This window comes from Hordeum vulgare, chromosome 2H, assembly GCF_904849725.1.
Source record: "Hordeum vulgare subsp. vulgare chromosome 2H, MorexV3_pseudomolecules_assembly, whole genome shotgun sequence".
Classification (NCBI taxonomy): Eukaryota; Viridiplantae; Streptophyta; class Magnoliopsida; order Poales; family Poaceae; genus Hordeum; species Hordeum vulgare.
Window position 1 is genome coordinate 602,696,001 of NC_058519.1, and position 18,830 is coordinate 602,714,830.

Consider the following 18,830-nt stretch of genomic DNA (forward strand, 5'->3'; position numbering starts at 1 on the left):
AGTAACTTGGCTACTCTTAGTTTCACTATGTTGGTCTTAGTTTCACTATGTTGGTCTTAGTTTCACTCTGTTCTCATTTTTCTCTTAGTTTCACTTTGTTCTCTGTTTCATCAAGACTATGTTTCTCATTTCATCAAGACTCTGTTTCATTATCCTTGCTGAAATTAAGATACAACTTGCTCATACAACTTCGTGAAATCTACTGAGTCCAACGTGGATGTTTTCCTTTTCCATCACTGGCTTCTTCTGCTGCCTTGGCCGCACGAGCTCTTTCTCTCTTTATCTCCCTCTCAGCTTCACGGGCTTGTTCCCGCTGTCTGTAAACCTCCTCCAGCCGTAGTTTCTCTTCTTGGTTTTTCCTTATCATCTCATCAAGAAAAGCCCTCTGCTCCACACAGTACTCTTCCCACTCTTTCTTCTGCGCTGCTTTCTCCTCTGCTTCAGCCTTCTCGCGGCGCTCTTCCAAGTCCCAGCTATCCCATGCACGGCGACCTCTTTCACGAATCTCGGTCACCGCCCAGTCCGGCATTTCCGTGTCAATCCAACGATAGTACATGCAGAGAGGACGAGGAGACTACGAGGAGGATCAGATTCTAGTAAACAAAAATATCACATAAACAATAATCTGGATGACTTGAGCATACCGGAGGCCTGATGTACGCAGAAATACATTCGGTGGATCAGATTCATAATTGGCGCACATGAAAAACTTCATGCCCAACCAATCTGAAAAATCCTCCACCTCCTTCACCTTGGAGAGATCACCGCACCAACATCGAACTGCTTCCACACCCCGAGGTAAACTCGCACTCTTCATTTTCTTAGGCCTGATGCTTTGATCCGAGCAAGGCAAACTCATATTGACTAAAGCGGTGGTAGTGTTCTCAAGCTAGGGTGGATGACGAAGGAAGGCAGTCCAATGCCTCCTTTTATAGACCGGACGAGGGAAAGGTGGCGGGAACGGAGGAGGGAAAGGTGGCGGGAAAGGAAACGTGGAAATTTAGGCGAGAACGGAGGAGGGAAAGGTGGCGGGAAAGAAGACGTGGAAATTTAGGCGGGGACGGAGGAGGGAAAGGTGGCGGGAAAGGAAACGTGGAAATTTTGGCGGGAACGGAGGAGCCAAAGGTGGCGGGAAAGAAGACGTGGAAATTTTGGCGGGAACGGAGGAGGGAAAGGTGGCGGGAAATAGTGGGCTTTGAGATTCCAGCAGGTTTTCACATGTGTGGCGCCTAAGGCTTAGGCATTGCACATGTGTGGCGCCTAAGCCTTAGGCGCCACACATGTGAAAACTTGCTGGAATCTGAATTTAGACAGCAATACAGCATTTTTGACAGCATCAAGTGCAACAGCATCATCATATATGTACACAACATTTCTGACAGCATCAAGTGCAACAAGTGAAATCATCATATATGTGAAATCCAAGGAATCATCAAGTGCAACAATTATTGACATCATCATCATAGCCAACAACTAAATGGTTCACAACAAGTGCAACAACAACTAAATGGTTCACAACTTGAAATAGTTCACAACAAAAGTAAATAGTTCACAACACAAGTGCAACACCAACTCCAAATCACTCCGGTTCACATCTTGGGGCCCCGTCCCCTCTTGGATACTAGCTTATTCCTTCTCGCAACCACAAATTGCTCCGGATCATCCGACTCATCGTCATCGTCATCCTCAACCTCATCGTCCATGCTTCTCATCCTTGACAAACGAGAGCCCCCGGCCACCGGATTCTTTCCTTTCGCATAATCATCCGGTGAGTACCGCTTAAATTCCTTCGTGGGCTTCAACATGTAAGCGGAGCGTTGGAAAGCCTTCAACGTCATGTCGTCCGCAGCCTAATACATATGAAGGTTGAAAGTTCAAATTTGAAGGTTCAAAGCTGAAGGTTGAAAGTGCAAATTGTATGGCTATGTCATACCTCAGGAGTGTCAACATCATCCTCTACAGTATTTATTTGGGTATTAGCTGCCGAGGTAATGTCACCATCGTCCATACGAGCGCCCTAAGAAGCTGAATCGTCAAGAGTATTTCTTTCAGATGAAACGGATCTCGAAGGTGAAACATATTCAGGGTCACGGCAACCTAAAATGTTGGATAGGCGCCGTAACTTCTGGCCCTGTTCCTGTTAGATTCAAATATAAATGACATATATTAGGTAACCTATAATGTTGCATTCGTGGGACAATAATAATAATTACACAACACCTTTATGAATAGACGAAGTGCAGATTCTCCCTTTTTCCCCCAGGTGTGTTATCTAGAATATCTTCGGACTCGTCAGCTTGTTTCTTGACCTCTTTGCGCTATGATCACAAGACAATGACCAAAAATAAGTGCAAGTGAATAGGTCCACTAGAATTCATAATTTACATAGGGGAGCACACTTACCACAAAGTTCAGGACAGGGGCGAAGGAAGTTTGGTACCCTTCGCGAATCAACTTGTTGTAACGGCCTTGGGCAAGTGCATCGTACTCAGTGGGTTCTTCCAATATGTCCTCCTCGTAAGCCGGCGGACAAATCTCGACACGAGTACTCGCCTGAAACCATCTTAAGTAGTTGTTGAACGCAAGCGGACAATGCTGGCGGTACTGGGTTCGTCGTATGCTTGAAGCTGCCTGCACACTTTGCTCGAACATAACGACATAGCTCTTATGATGCTTCTGCCAATCCTTGATCTTTCGCTGCCTCCTCCTATCCAACCTGCTTTCAACAAAACACATCAGTAGCTCGCTCAACACTAAGAACAAAACTAATCACTACCTATTTTTTGTTACCTGTGAAGCTGTGTGTCCGTGTCCACCCACTCCGGCGGGTGTGGCTGAAAGTACCCAAATTGACGCATCACACGATGCGGGAGATGAAACTCAACCGCCCAATTGCATATAAGGGGATAACGCATTAGCCAAAGATGTCTTTCCTGCACGCATAGTGGATTGAGATCGAACGTGTGTGCATCACCAAAGTTTGGCCCGACACCATATGGCTCCCATTCAACCTACAACACAAGATGAAAGGCACAATTCATTTTACTCACAACATAGAAGCTGGAAGTCAACTCTGAAACCATCTTACCTGCTCGGGGGTAAGCGAATCCATCTCGTTGGTGTATTGCTTGTACAATAGGTTCACTTCGCTTGCCACCTCCGATACCAAGTCCCACTTGTAAGCCCATGTAGGTTGCCGTACAGGGTTGCCGTGGTCATCCCAGGTATTCCATTGTGAGCTTTTAGGGCGTCCAACAGGTAGGCGTTCCCAGCTCCATACTGAAAGTAGGAGCATACAACCACCAACTCCACCGTCCTTTGTCGTCCTGCGACAAGCATCGTCCAACTACAAATAACAACAAACATGCATCAGTTTAGCAGAAAAAGATAACAGAGAGTACTTAATACTAACAATTTATTACCTGCCGATACAAGTAAGCCAGTGCGGCCGAGCCCCAGCTGAACTTGTTGTCGAAAACAGTCAACGCCTTCAGCCACATCCATGGAGCATTCTTGCCTGTGCCGTCAGCAAAGATAGTCCTAGAGATGACGTACCACATGTAGACGCGAGCATACCTCTGGATCACCTCGTCATCTGCGTCCTCAGGACAATGAGCAAAGTTGGCGGCAATCCAAGTGAAAGTGGCACCGGCAGGGACTCTATCTTTCTTCCCTCCATCTTCTACCTCCGGCTCCTGCGGCGACATACCAATAAGAGCCTCCATTTGTTGCCGCCATCCCTCAGAATCAGTGCTCATACATAGTGGCTTCCCCTCGATCGGAAGAGCGGTGATCATGGAAACATCTTGAAGAGTAACCGTCATCTCTCCGGTCCGGAGGTGAAAACTATGTGTCTCCGACCTCCAACGATCAATGAGTGTTGTGACTGCCACAGCGTTCAGATTGGGAGTTGACCGACTCACAAGCTGCACGAATGGAAGGAGTCCCGTCATCTCGATGTACGGGGTGTACCGCTCATCGTAGTGCATTACAGAGGATGCCCCATGAGACCGGATCTTCAAGGGTGTAAGCTCCTGCAAACATATAGGAGAAGAAGATATCAAGTGCTTATTACATTTTCAAAAAATTGCTCATCTACTAATCATTTTCTACTTACCATCTTCTTCTCCGACATGAAATAGGCCCGATGTTCAACGTCATAAACATTATTCAGAAGCCACACCATCCTACAAATCACAAAAAATTACTCATATACTAACTAATATTCAAATAAGACTCATATTCAAAAAATTACACCATCCTACAATCCTAAGAACTACTACTAATACTAACTATACTCATATGAACTACTACTAATACTAACTACTATGAACTACTACTAATACTCATATTCAAATAAGACTCATATTCAAATAAGACTCATGTACTCATATGAACTACTACTAATACTAACTACTACTACTAACTACTACTACTACTACTAACTACTCATATACTCAAATCCTAAGAACTCATATGAACTACTACTAATACTAACTACTACTACTAACTACAAATACTAACCATTAATACTAACTACAAATATGAACTACTACTACTATCCTAACTAGTCAAATCCTAACTAGTCAAATCCTAAGAACCTACTCAAATCAATCTACTACAATCAATCTACTCAACCAAAATCTAATACAATTGGATAGAAGGATGGGAAAGGGAAGGGATGGGGGAGGAGATTACCTTGGGGGATCAATCCAAGAAAGAAATCATCAAATCTGAAGGAGATGAGGGAGGGGATTAGGGAGGGGGTGAGAGCCAGCCGCCGCCGCAGTTGCAGTTTCTGTTTGAATGAGGGAGGGGGTGGGGAGGGGGTGGGGAGGGGGACCGGCCCGTGGCCAGTTAAGTCCATGTGTGGCGACTAAGCGTTAGGCGCCACACATTACAATGTGTGACGCCTGAGACTTAAGCGTCACACTGCCTGGGGGGTGGGGCCCCTCCCTGCCACGTGGTCGGAGGTGTGGCGCCGAACCTCTAGGCGTCACACAGTGCAGTGTGGCGCCTAGGTGTCGGACGCCACACAAAAGGATCAGGCCGGTGAAATATTTCCGCCGAAGGGTTAATCCGTGAGTTCTTTCGTCCCAATGGTCATTTTTGTCAATTTTGACTGCAAGAGCCTCCATCCAGCCGCAGCAAAACTTGGGGAGGAGCTGATCTTTGCGCCTTTGCCGCGGTCCGAAGGTAAGCTAGGTACGTACGTACGCGTCAAACGAGCGTGGATGTGCGTGCGTGGCCGGCTGCCCGGATGTTGCGGTTGCGTTGGGGCGTGGGACCGTGCCACCGGTGACCCTCTGCTTCCACTGCACTGCACTCCACTGCCTGCACTGCCTGGCGACGCGACTATTCTCCGCTCCGTCGGCGCGCCGTGTGTACGTGCGTACTCGTTCCTTCCTACCGGCCCCCGGTTGGGCACCGCGGGTGCGCTGCGGCGTGCGGCGCCGAAACGTGGAACCGGAGCCGGATCGGCCGCGCCTTGATAGCACCCGCACGCCGCACCTCCTCAGTCCTCACGGCAAAAGCAAGAAGGAGCACCGTGCGCACGAGGAGGCCACGCCGGCAGGGCACCCAAACTCTGCCGTGCCGTAGGTGGAACCACCGGTGCGTGCGCGCGGCTTCACCGTGTCGTTCTTGGCCTGCTGGGATGGAAGAGGAAACCATGCGCTGCACGGTGGGCTACACATAACCACGCGGGTTGCACTGGATGGCCGGCGATCGAATCCAGCGAATCTCATGGCGCGCATCGCGTTGCTGACTTGCCGTTGCGTGCACAATTTCGTCGTCGTCGTCGTCGACGGCGGCGGCGGCTGGCTGGGTGGGGGGCACGACCACGGGACGCTCCTTGTTTCCACCGTAGAAGCGTGCGTGGGCCACCTGGCTGCTAGGTTCGGCGCCGCCTCAGCTGGAGCGCTCGCGGCCCGATCGGTTGACGCATATGCCATGCCATGCCATGCCAGCGGGCAGCGCGCGGCTCGTGATCCGCCGGTTATTTTATTCCGCCGGACGCCGTCGCATCTGGCCCAAAGCCGCCGACGTCTGCCAGCTGCGGGGCCGCGCCGACGCGTGCCGCTTCCTCAATGGCAGGCCGGCTCGATCGACGATCGGGTTCAGGGACGAAAAGGCAGTAGCGTTTATTCGTGAAAGATCGAACTAGTACTCCTACTCCTACTCGAGTGCCTTGACGGTGAAGCGAAGACCGGCACGAGGGAAGACCGGTGTCCTCATCGTCCCATTTCGCTCCAGCTTTCTTTTCTGCAGAAAAGGAAAGCTGTTCTCCCCGCCGGGGTGCGATGTTAGCAATTTTGACTGCGAGGTAGACGTTATTTTCGCTGGATATTCGGACCTATTCGCTGGCAAAAGCTTCCTGGTTTCCAAAGAAGGTGCAGAACCGTGAACCATAAGTAGCTTTTTCTGCACGTTGACCTGGTTAGTTTCGAGACCGAAGCTTGAAAACAAGGAAAGGCCCCTGCCGAAAAAGGGAAATTACACTGAGAAGTAAGGCTAACCAACCGGTAGCATGCCGCTTCATTCCTTGGGAGTAAGGGCATCTTCGAGGGCACATCCTCAAACCGCCCGTAACATTATGTTCGAACTGTACGGTCCTGACATGGTATGCAGGATGGACCAGATGCACTTTTTTTATAAATCGAAAACAAATGAAAGGGGGGAATTTACAGGCGTCCGTACCATTGTCGTGTTCGCTTCTCATCATCCTCACCCATCAATAACTCCTCCATCGCCCGCCCGCGGTTCCGCCCGAAATATTAGCGCCACTTCAGACCGGTGATGCCGCATTCATGCCCGATCAGAGTGGACGCGACCTCTCACTAGCGTCGTCATTGAAGCGGCGCGCCGACCGAGAGAGCATCGCTTCCCAATGTGTACGACTGCTTCGTGTTCAAATGACACCACGGTCATCCATTCGTTCGTCCGGCGCCCACATTAATGACATGCGGTTGCTCAGGAATCTATTCTGACGTCACTTGCACAACCGTGTGTCACCCCACCATTGCCATTCGCCCGCTACATAGACTCTTAACCCCGACCATAGTCGACAGTCATCCGCCTTCGGTCCCATTCTCCTCTCGGCACCATTCCCACCATGGCCTCCTTGCGCTCCAAAGCTCTCTTGGATGGAATGTCGCCGAAGCAGAAGAAGGAGGTGACTACCATTGCTGTCGGCAGGCAGGCAGGCAGACAGCCGGAGGCCAAAGGCATACGAATGAAGGATGCGACCGGGGACGAGTCGGCGCCAACCTTGCCGATGCATTGTAGCATGAATCGGCAAGGCATGTGTCCATTAAATGGACATGGTGCCACATGAGTGGAGAAGCAGTTCCCGGAGGCGCGGGCCGACGTGGCCTACAACCTCCAAGTCATCGAGGAGCACTGATAGGCGGAGGAGCATCTCCACATCGGCAGATCGATCGCACCGGACACGGACATTGCAGAGTAGGCGGCGCTGCTCGAGCCCTACTGTTCCGCCCTCGAGATTCGCATTGACAACTCGCAATACCGCCAGTGCTAAGAGAACTGGAGGACGCCCACAAAGAGTTCGACGAGGCATCCGGTGAGGTGTGGGGCAAGAGCCACAATGAGGAGGACATCGCCATCTCCACCAAGACCGCGCCAAGCCACAACTCTCTCTATCAAAGAAAAACCCATTTGGAGCCTTTCCAGTACCGCGTCGGAGAGGGAAATCATCAGTGTTGGCCATCTCCATCATCCCGACGGGGCTATGATGAGGAGCAAGTAGTTCACCCTCGGGGTTGACTGTATATACCGGTAGCTATGTGTTTGGTCTCTCTATCATGTTCTTAAGATGTCACTGTCACGCCTAAGATACGACCCTATCCTCAATTTGGCACGAAGGCCTCGTCAGGGATAGAAGCGCATCTCGTCGTGTCGCAAGAATGGATATCGTTACAAGTACATGTACTGAAAAGAAGAGATATATATATATAGAATTGGCTTACACTCGCCACAAGCTACATCAGAGTCACAGCAGTACATTACATATTCATCAAGAGTAAGAGCAGGGTCCGACTACGGACGAAAACAAACGACAAAAGAAGAACGACGTCCATCCTTGCTATCCCAGGCTGCCGGCCTGGAACCCATCCTAGATCGATGATGAAGAAGAAGAAGAAGAAGAAGAAGAAGAAGCAACTCCAAATGAACAATCAACGCGCTCGCGTCAAGTACCCTTTACTTGTACCTGCAACTGGTGTTGTAGTAATCTGTGAGCCACACGGGACTCAGCAATCTCATTTCCAAAGGTATCAAGACTAGCAAAGCTTAATGGGTGAGGCATGGTTAAGTGGTGAGGTTGCAGCAGCGGCTAAGCATAAATTTGGTGGCTAAACTTACGAGTACAAGAAATAAGAGGGGGGATGATCTACGCATAACGGACGTGAACTACTAATGATCAAATGAATGATCCTGAACACCTACCTACGTCAGACATAACCCCATCGTGTCCTCGATCGGAGAAGGAACTCACGAAAGAGACAGTCACGGTTACGCACACAGTTGGCATATTTTAATTAAGTTAACTTCAAGTTATCTAGAACCAGTGTTAAACAAAGTTTCCACGTTGCCACATAACCGCGGCCACGGCTTTCCGAAAAGATTTAACCCTGCAGGGGTGCTCCAACTAGTCCATCACAAATTACCACAAGCCGCATAGAAATCCTCAATCACGAAGCTCGCAATCTCGTCGGATTCCCTAGTGGAAAACCTCAACTCTGAGTTTACCCAAAGCATCACCGGAATCCCGATGCACAAGATATCTCGTCAAAGGTAAAACTAATCCAGCAAGGCCACCCGGTGTGTCGACGAACCCGATAGGAGCCGCGTATCTCGTTCTCAGGACACACCGTCTATACAAAGTGGACGGAAACCAAACCTCGAGTTGCCCCGTGGTGGCACCGCCGACTGCTAGGTGGGTGGACCAACACCCATGAGGAGCACTGGCCCGGGGTTGATTAAATGATCCTTGCATTAATTACTCCCTATGTAGTTCATTAGTTGTTAGGCAAATGTAGTACCAAAGTTGGGCCCTGCCAGACCAGCTTTAATCTAAGATGAATTATCAAGGGGGTCCCCATAACAACCCCGATCGTGTTAGGAGCGCTCGTTTATGAAACATAACACCGGTAGCCGAAACTAAGGGGGCAAAGGTGGAACAAAACACCAGGCTAGAAAGGCCGAGCCTTCCACCTTTTACTAAGTATATAGGTCCATTAAATTAAATAGCATTTAAATAGGGTGATAATACAAGGAGCCCATGTTATCACATGGAAGCAGCTGCACCTGCAACTAGCAACGCTAACAACATGGTTAAGCAAGCAGTAACATAGCCAATCAGTGGTTTGCTAGGTCGAACATGTTGAAGGTAATCATGGCATTGTTGAGAGGCTCATATTTAACATGTGGTAGGCAACGAGACATAATCGATAGAAGGGATAAAACTAGCATGGCAATGATAGTAATGGTATCTGGGGAAATGGTCATCTTGCCTGAGATCCCGCTTGGAAGAAGAACAACTCCGTGAAGTCGGCGAACCAACGTAGTCGAACGGGTCCTCACATTCCGACACGCTTGCGGAACTCTATCGAGACGGAGCAAACCAGAAACAAACATCAACATAAATATTCACCACACGATGCACAACATGATGCTCAACCTAGTATGATGCATGAACAGATCAAAGATGCAAGGGATGGCATGGCAATTCACCTCACGCAAACACTACACATTAAGTGAAGCTCGATATGCAACGGGTTGCATATCGACGAAACTCCACGATTAATTATTTAATTCACTCCCGATTATTTACACGGCAATGTTAAGTGTGGTTAACATGGCAAGGGGTAAAGCAGTGATCCTACAAGTCATCCTAGTCGGTTTAACTCGCGGAACAAAGAGCGGAGCTACGACACGAGAGACATGCAACACAAGATCATATGCCATGAATGCTTTAGGCATGCAAGTTACAACATCACGGCAAGAAGAGAAAGAAACATGTGTCGCCACGGCAAGCGAGAGGGAACCATGGCGGCAAGACGGAAACGATGCCACGGCAACGTTCCTATCCCGATAACTCAACGGGGTATCGTGCCAACGTATAGGAAGCGTCTGCGGGAACGCTAAATAAAGATGGGGTGATCCCGGTTACCGGGTTCCCATGTGTCGGGGCTCAACATAAGAGGGACAACGTGCAACGGGCAACATAGGACGCAAATATATGTTCATCTCATACATCACATGCATTCGGTACACGACACGTCTCATCGTTTTACCTTCGACGCGTGCGAATCGGAGGGGTTCGGGTCGTAGCGGACGTCGTGGAAGTAGTTATCGACGTGGTCGTCGTGGAAGTAGTTGTCGACGTGGTCGTCGTGGAAGTAGTTGTCGACATGGTCGTCGTGGCAGTAGTGGTACTCGGTCTCGTCGACGGTAGTCGTTCTCTTGTCGTCGGTACACGGTCTTCGGCGTCGGTTACGGTCTTCACCTCGGTAGTCGAACACGGGTCTTCGGTGACGTCGAGGAAGTCGAACTCGTATCTGGGGTCATCGAGGACGTCGTTGAACTCGTCGAATTTGTCGATGACACACGGTAGGCGGGGATGGTCTACGCGGCGACGGCAGGCGACACAACAACATCTAGCAGCAACTGCTGGCAGCAACGCGACAGCAACATAGCGGCAAGCTACAACATCTAGTAAAAACAGCTAGCAGGCTACATCGGCTATCATTGGCGGCAGACGGCAGCAACTAGCGACTAGTCTAGCAACCGGCTACAACACCTAGCAAACACCAGCAGCTACCATCTAGCAGGCAAGCAAGCAACATCATACAACAAAATACCAGTAGCCTAGCAACTACATGCATCGATTCAGGCTTGCTGCAACAACTAGCCACATCCATCACGGCGCGCAGCAACAGCAACAGAAGCCAGCAACTACAAGCAGCAACAGCTACGCAGCAACAGCACCTCGCAGCAGGAGCAGCAAGGCGGAGGAGGCGACGTGGGACCAAGGGCGGCGGGGACGGCAGGACGGCGGGGACCAGGGAGGCCGGCGACTGCGTGGGTGTAGGGGACGGCGCGTGCTCAAGGAGGAGGGGGCTGCGCGCGGGGGAGATGCGAGGAAGACGACGCGCGTGGGGCTGGGAACGAGACAGGGGGGATCGGGCGAGGCTGGAGGGCACTAGGGCAGGGGTGTGCTGGGCCGGCCGGTTGGGCCTTTCTCTCCCTACTAGTTTTTTTCCCTTTAAAAAAAACAGAAAACTCCAACAAAATGGAAAAGGTTTTTTTTTAACAAAATAGAAAAAATGCTTTTAGCTCCCTTTAAAAAAAATACCCCAACTATAAAATAGCTTGGGCATTTTAAAACAAATAAAATGAAACCTTTATTTAAGAATTAAAATAATACCCTTTTACAAAATAATAAAATTTAAACCCCTTTTGACAAGAGAATAAAATAAAACCTCTTTTATTTAAAGAATAAAGTAAAAGCTCTTTAAAGGAGAAAAGAAAAATGAGACGGTTTTAAAATAAAACAAGCGGAGAAAAAAAAGAAAAACCCAAGGGTTGCCCCCACATTTAATAAAATGATTTTCTTTAAAAGAAGACGAACCTTTTTAAATAGGGGTTTAAACGAAGACTTCAGCAAAACCAAAACGAAATAAGAGGGGAGAGGAGGGAGAGAAGGTTTTAGGTCCGCGGTGCAACAGGGTTTGAGGTGGCTCTCACGCACCCACTCTCATCACTCCAACAAGACAACGCCACTCACAAGGCACTGACACCCAACAACACGGAGCAACAAGCAACACCGACAAAACACAGATGACATGATGCCATGCATGATGCGACGATGCAAACTAAATGATGATGCAACAAATAAAACTAATCACACGACGGAAACGGAAATAAAGGAGGAATCTTCTGGGGCGTCGGTCTCGGGCTGTCACAGTCACGATCTTGATGTATCACGGGATTTGTTAATATAGTTGGATCATATGGTGTTCTTCCCTTGCCATCTTGTTGTGATGAATTGAATCTTTCCCTTTGAGAACTCGTTATGTAGGTTTGAATACTTTTAGGATTGATAACACTTGATATATGTCTTGCATGTGGATACCCATGGTGACAATGGGGGATTCTATTGATTCACTTGATATATGTTATGGCATGAACTTGCGGATTCTGGTGACATTGGGGATCTATGCATAGGGGTTGATTGCACGCTTTCATCCTACTTTCTACGATAGAAATCTTGGGGTACTCTTTGAAGTTCTTTGTGTTGGATTGAATATAGTGAATCTGAAAATCTTTCATGCATGTCGAGTAATTAAGTTGTGGATACTTGAGGTGACATTGGAGTATCTAGGTGACATTAGGATTGACTGATATGTATCATAGGTGGTATACTAGTACGAACTCTAGGGTTGTTTGCGATACCTATAGCAATAGCCCAAAAGATTGATCGGAGAGAATAACTTTGAGGTGGTCCGCTGCCTACAAAATTTTTATCTTATGTTCTTCGCTACTTATGAACTTTGGTGTGATTCTTTGTCGCATGTTGAGGAATGTCATATGATTCTAGTATGTTAGCATTGTTGAGAGAATGCACTAGTAAAATTATGAACCTAGTCCTTATCTCCAAGCATTTGTATAACGTTTTGCTTGTTGTTCAATACTTGTTACCTTGCTGTTTTTATTTATTTAGATTATAAAAATATAATTCTATTATCCATACTACACTTGTATCATTATCTCTTCGCCGAAGTACTGCATCTATACAATTTGCCATTGTATTGGGTTTGTTGGGGACACAAGAGATTTCTCGTATTTGATTGCAGGGTTGCTTGAGAGAGACCATCTTCATCCTACACCTTCCATGAATTGATAAACCTTACGGCATCCACTTGAGGGAAATTTGTTGTTGTCCTACAAAACTCTGTTCTTGAGGCCCAACAACATCTACAAGAATAAGTTGCATGGTAGACATCAAACTTTGTACTCGAATAACAACAGGGAGGCGCTCACAAAGTTCTGCATCGAATCCAGAGGAGAGCATGGGAAAACGAACCCAAATTACATGGAAAGATAATTGTAACAAGTGACAAGTAGCAATAGTAACAATAGGTGCATCAAAGTAGCCCAATCCTTTTGTGGCAAAGGACAGACCGGACCAGTTTCTTATAATAAGCAAAGTGTTCTTGAGTGTCATGTTGGGTTAATTCGTGTTCGGTATTATGATAATTTGATATGTGGATGGACCGGTGCTTGGGTGTTGTTCTTACTTGAACAAACATCTCAATTATGATTAATCCTCCCGCAAGCATCCGCAACTACGAGAAAAGTATGAAGAATAAATTCTAACCATGGCATTAAACATAGGGATCCAAATCAGTCGCTTACGAAGTAACGAATAAAGTAGGGTTTAAGTTTATGTCACTCTCGTAACCCACCATTTAATTACTACTCCATAATGCATTCCCTTAGGCCCAAAATATGATGAAGTGTTATATAGTCGATGTTTACATAACACCACTAAGGGAATCATAATATTCACATCATCAAAATATCGAACGAATATCAACTTCACATGACTACTTGCAACATGACTTCTCTCGTGGCCTCAAGAACAAAAATAACTACTCACAAGTGATAAACATGCTCATGATCAAAGAGGAATTGAATAGCATATTGGATCTGAACATATGATATTCCACCAAGTAAACCATAAAGCATCAACTACAAGGTGTAATCAACACTACTAGTCACACTCGAGGTACTAATGTGATATTCCAGTGCAGGATTGAGCACACAAGATGAACTAGGGTTTTGAGAGGAGATGGTGCCGATGAAGATGTTGCTGAAGATTGGCCTCCCCAAGATGAAAGGGTTGTTGTTGATGACGATGGCTTCAATTTCCCCCTCCGGGAGGGAAGTTCCTCCAGCGGAATCGCTCCGCCCGAGGGCAAAAGTGCTCTTGCCCAGGTTCCGTCTTGACACGGCGGCACTTCATCCCGTAAGTCCTCTCGTGATTTTTTCCAGGTTAAAAGAGTATTTATACCAGAAGATAGTCGTCGAACATGGGCCAGGGGGCCACTAACCACCAGGCCACGACAGGGTGGTGGTGCATCCTGGTGCCTAGTGGGTGCGTGGTAGCCCCCCTATGGTACTTCGTTGTTCGAGTATCTTTCATTTATTTCAAAATAATTCTTCGTAAAGTTTCAGCCCATTTAGAGATGTGCATAATAGGTATCATTGAGTAGCTTTTTCAGGTCCAGAATTTCATCTACCGGCATTCTTCCTCTTGATGTAAACATTGCATATTATGAGAGAAAAGACATTAGAATTACTCCATAAAGTGGTAAAATGCATTAAAACACTATAAATAACAGTAAAAAGCATGATGCAAAATAGACGTATCACTTCACAAATCTTGTGAGCGATCCATGTTCCAGCACGTGGCCACACAATAGCCCATCAAGCATGTCAACCTCCGACGGTGTTTGTGAAGGTAGAGGTGCTGCGAGCGACCGAGGCCACGACGTGTCTTGTCGTCCTCTAACGGCGCGAGAAGCAGTAACAACGTCGGCAAAGATTGGGTGTCGGTGGCGGTGTTGGACGTCGGTGGATGCAGCTGCGGGGGCTGGGTCAGGTGGCGAACCAGGCAAAACTAGGTGCCGGTAACGGGGCTCGAGAGGTTAGGATCTCTTAGTGGATGGGAAAAGTGAACAATGGTCGTTGTGCCCCAAACGGATGCACCAGGGTAGGACAAGAGGAGGGTGTTACTACTGTTTACAACGTGTCCACGTGAACGTAAACCTAACCTAAATTTTGATTAAAAAAAATGGGTCGCCGTGGACAAAAAGACTAACACTCATCCGTTTTCGTGTTAGGCCGGGATTTTTGTCTGCTCGGACCGTAATTGACGAGAGCACACGAAATGCGTTTGTGCGTTGGATGTGGCCTATTGTTACTTTGTTTCCATCACTATAGGTTTTTGTACTAAATGTGGTATTAACTCATTCTTTTGACGTAAACTAACCTATGATTGGATAGTTACAGGAATAGTGGTATTCCCAGCTTACCAGGGTTTAATTCCCTGTGTTCATATTATTTCTGAATTTATTTTAGGATTTCATGTGAAATGCTTTAAAAACACTCGTTCTGGGGGCAAAGCCAGTCACGAGAAGGAGTGATTTCCCAATTTTGTCGAGGCACACCTAAGAAAAATAAAAGATAGAAATGTCGAAGCGATTCTTGCAAGAGCTTCCCTCCACCCGCAGCAAAAGAAGTCATTTTTTTTAACAGCAGCCTTCGCGCTGCAGACTTGCAGATCCCCGGCCACGACGAGCTATCCCTTCCGCGATCGCGCCGGTGCCGTGCCAAACAAAGATATGTCGGGCCAACGGCACCGCGCCGCGCGAGCACACGGTGATAGCAGGGACCCACGGGGTCGGTCACGTGTACGTAGCCTAGCCCGGGGTGGGAGCGGGTGCCGAGCTTTGCCGCGGCGCGAAGGTAACGGGAGGTGGCAGGCAGGACGGCGTCAAACGTGCGCGCGGGCGCAGGCGGCTGTTGCGGTTGCGGTTGCGGTTGCGGCGCGGGATCGCGCGAGCGCGTGTGACCCTCACACTCACTCGGCTGCCTCGCGACGCGACGCGAGTCACGCGATTGCTCTCCGGTCCGCGCGCCGTGTGTACGTACGGGCGGACCCGTTCGTTCCTTTCGCGGGACCCCTGCTCCACGCGGGCGGGCGTCGTCGGCTCCAAGTCGCCGCCCGCCGCGGTTTTCCCCCTCCATCCCTCCATTCTTCCCCTCTCGGGGTGCCCCGCGTGTCGGCCGGCCCGTGTGCGCTGCCTGTCGCTGTCGGTCGACGGGCGGAGCAGCCGCGCTACGCAGTTTCGTCGACGCGGCCGTTCAATTCAACCACGCGTAGTACCTGCGTACGCATTTCCGAGCTTCTCCAGTCGGGACGATGGTCGTGCATGAGCCTCTGTACTTGCTACTACCTCTACGAGGATCGAGCCATTTTTCCCTCTTCGGATACAACAATATAATCAGGATTACCGTTAGCATGCCAGCAAGTAATCAAGACAGATCAACGGCTAGAGGCATACAACACAACAATACACCAAACAACAACACATGGTTAACAATGGAAACCATAAATTTCCCATCAATCACACACACACACAAACAGAGGGAGGGAGAGAGATGACAATATTGTACACTGAAGAAGCACACAAAGCATAAGATGGAAACCACAAATTTCACATTAATCAGAGAGAGAGAACAAATATTGTACACTGAAGAACAAAATGCTCTACTACTACTGGCTTCTTCATTTTTGATCTTTTCCCCTTGCTTTTAAGGAAATTGTAAGTAACATTGGGAGCAGATAGATGTTGTCTCATGCTACCTGCCTCCCCATGCAAAAAACGCACACACGCGATCTATGTACACCTAGTTACCCTTACCCATCGATGGATGGATCGATCCTGGCAATAAACGGCCGATTAACCTCCTCTTACTTACTAGTACACGCCATTCTAAACTTTTAAGTTCTACCGCGAGAGAGCTTGCTTGCTTTACTTCCGAGCCGCGTCGTCATCGGGCGATCAAGATCCATGTCCTATGCCATCTCCACCGGCGGCGGCAGGTTCAGGTCGAACCCCACGCCCACGGCCGGCGAGGTGTCCACCACGGATGACGACGACCCGGTGTCGCTCTGCTCTTCCTCGCGGGACGCCACCTTGTTCTTCATGCCGCTGATCGCCGCTGATCGGCAGGGCGCCGGCGCCGGCGCTGCCACGGCCACGGTCACCGCGACCCTGGGGTCCAGGAACAGGAACGGCTGCGCCGCCACCATGGCCGGCATCGCCAGGCTCAGGTCGAGCGCCGGCGGGGCCGCGGGGGAAGCAGCCGGAGTGTCCCGGGACGAGGACTCGACGGTGCTGCTGCTGGGGCTGACGGCCAGCTTCTTGGGCGGCGGGAGCGGGAGCGGGAGCGGGACGTGCGCGTAGGCGGCGACGGTGCCGACGGGGAAGTTGGTCTTGGCCTTGGGCCCGCGGTAGTGGAGCGCGGCGGCGTCGTAGGCGCGCGCGGCGGCCTCGGCGGTGTCGAAGGTGCCGAGCCAGACGCGCGCCTTCCTTGCCGGGTCGCGGATCTCCGCCGCGTACCTGCCCCACGGCCGCTTCCGCACGCCGCGGAACCTGGGCTCCATGCCGCCGCCCGCTGCGGCTGCGGCTGCGACGGCGACGGGGGCCGCGTTCTTGGGAGCCATGGGTGGCGCCGAGTGTTCGACGGTGCTCTGCGCGGGCGCGGCGGTTGTTGTTGCGGTGCGGTGCGGTGCGGTGGTGGCTGGTTGGTTTGGCTGGTTGGAGCTGGGGGGAGGAGAGGCGGTATTAATAGCGGGGGCGGGAGGCGTGGAGGGGCCGGCGGGAGGGGCGGTTTGACCCACAGCCAGACAGAGGACGCGCCGCCCCGCGCCGTCTGTTCCTCCGCTAATACCTCTCTCCCTCTGTTTCCTCTCTATCTTTTTTTTTTTTTCTTGTGATTTTCTTGGTGGTCTCTCTGCGTACTGGTGCGCAAGTGCAGTGCAGGTGCGGTGTCGTTGGTTGGTCGCTCGGTCACTCCGTACTATACTCCGGCAGTGCTGGTTTGGTTAGGGTGAGTACTCCGATTCTCTACCCCGGCGCCGTTAGTTCACGGCGAGTAGCTCTTTCTCTGTACAACTTTTTGTTCTGGCCGTCGATCGAGGGGCGTGAAGATGTTACTAATCGCGCATGTTTCAGGCTTCCGTTGCGTTCCGTTTCCCCCTCGTCGTACATGTACGCCCGCGTTAGTTGGTTCGGTATTCGTACGTAGCACGAGTTGCGTCCCATTCTTAGACCACAGGCACGTGGCCCGTCTTGTGCCGAGAGCAACAGTTACCTATGCCCTCGTGTTTGCAGATCTAGGAGCAAGGCAGCAAAAAGTAATTACCGGACCATACGAAATCGCGTCTGCTTCTACCGAAGAGTATGCGCGCGGTGCCTGTCTTTTGATTCGGTCCACTGACTGAGCCTAGGTAGTAGTAGTAGTAACTACGTGGTCGGTCGTGTGTTTTTCGCGTCAAGTGCAGTGCCGCTGCAACGCAAAGCGACCGGACGGTGGGTGGTGCGCCAGTGCCTAGTGCGTGCGTGCGGTTCGGTGGTGGCAGTTCCGTGCGCCCGGCCGCAAGGACAGACAGCAACGGCGCTGCGGCCGCGAGTGAGCCAACGGTATCGCCGTCCGCCCGCCCACCCCTGATCCGATCGCTCTCCACCACCCGACGACGTGCGCCCGCCCGCCGAGCCGAGCAAGCATGCAGTTTCCCACCGCGCGCGCGCACGGGTCACGCCCCGCCGCCGCGTGGGGCCGGGTCTCGCGGCGGGCCGCGTGGCCCGCGGTGCGGTGCGGCCTACGTGTTGGGACGTCGACGGGCCGACGGGGACGGGGGAAAGGGAAGCGGTCTCATTTGTTTTCTTTTAATTTGCAAGCCAAAAAAAAAAAAGAGGCGGAGGGGGCCGCCGCACCGCACCCGCACCGCGTCTTCCTTGCTTGGCACGGCGGCGGCAGGCAGGCAGATTCGCGGGAGATCTGCGTAGGGGCGGAGTATTGTATTATATCGTTGTTGGTCGACGTGCTGCGTGTATCTGGATCGGGATGGTGGACGTGCTGGCAGTGGCACCGGCCGGTCGCCGCCGTTCGGACGGTGAATACGAAAGCCGGCGGTGGATTGGTGTGTCTCGCTGTCCGCTGCCGGTGCCGGC

The 18,830-nt window shown here is 50.3% G+C and overlaps 1 protein-coding gene across 1 annotated transcript; it reads right to left on the reverse strand.

The window, feature by feature from the left end:
- Positions 1-16,287: 16,287 nt before the first annotated feature.
- On the reverse strand, positions 16,288-17,410 carry LOC123430735 (ethylene-responsive transcription factor 4-like). The gene has a single exon (XM_045114581.1). The coding sequence runs from the start codon at positions 17,318-17,320 to the stop codon at positions 16,670-16,672; it is 651 nt and encodes a 216-aa protein (XP_044970516.1). The 5' UTR covers positions 17,321-17,410; the 3' UTR covers positions 16,288-16,669.
- Positions 17,411-18,830: the final 1,420 nt, after the last annotated feature.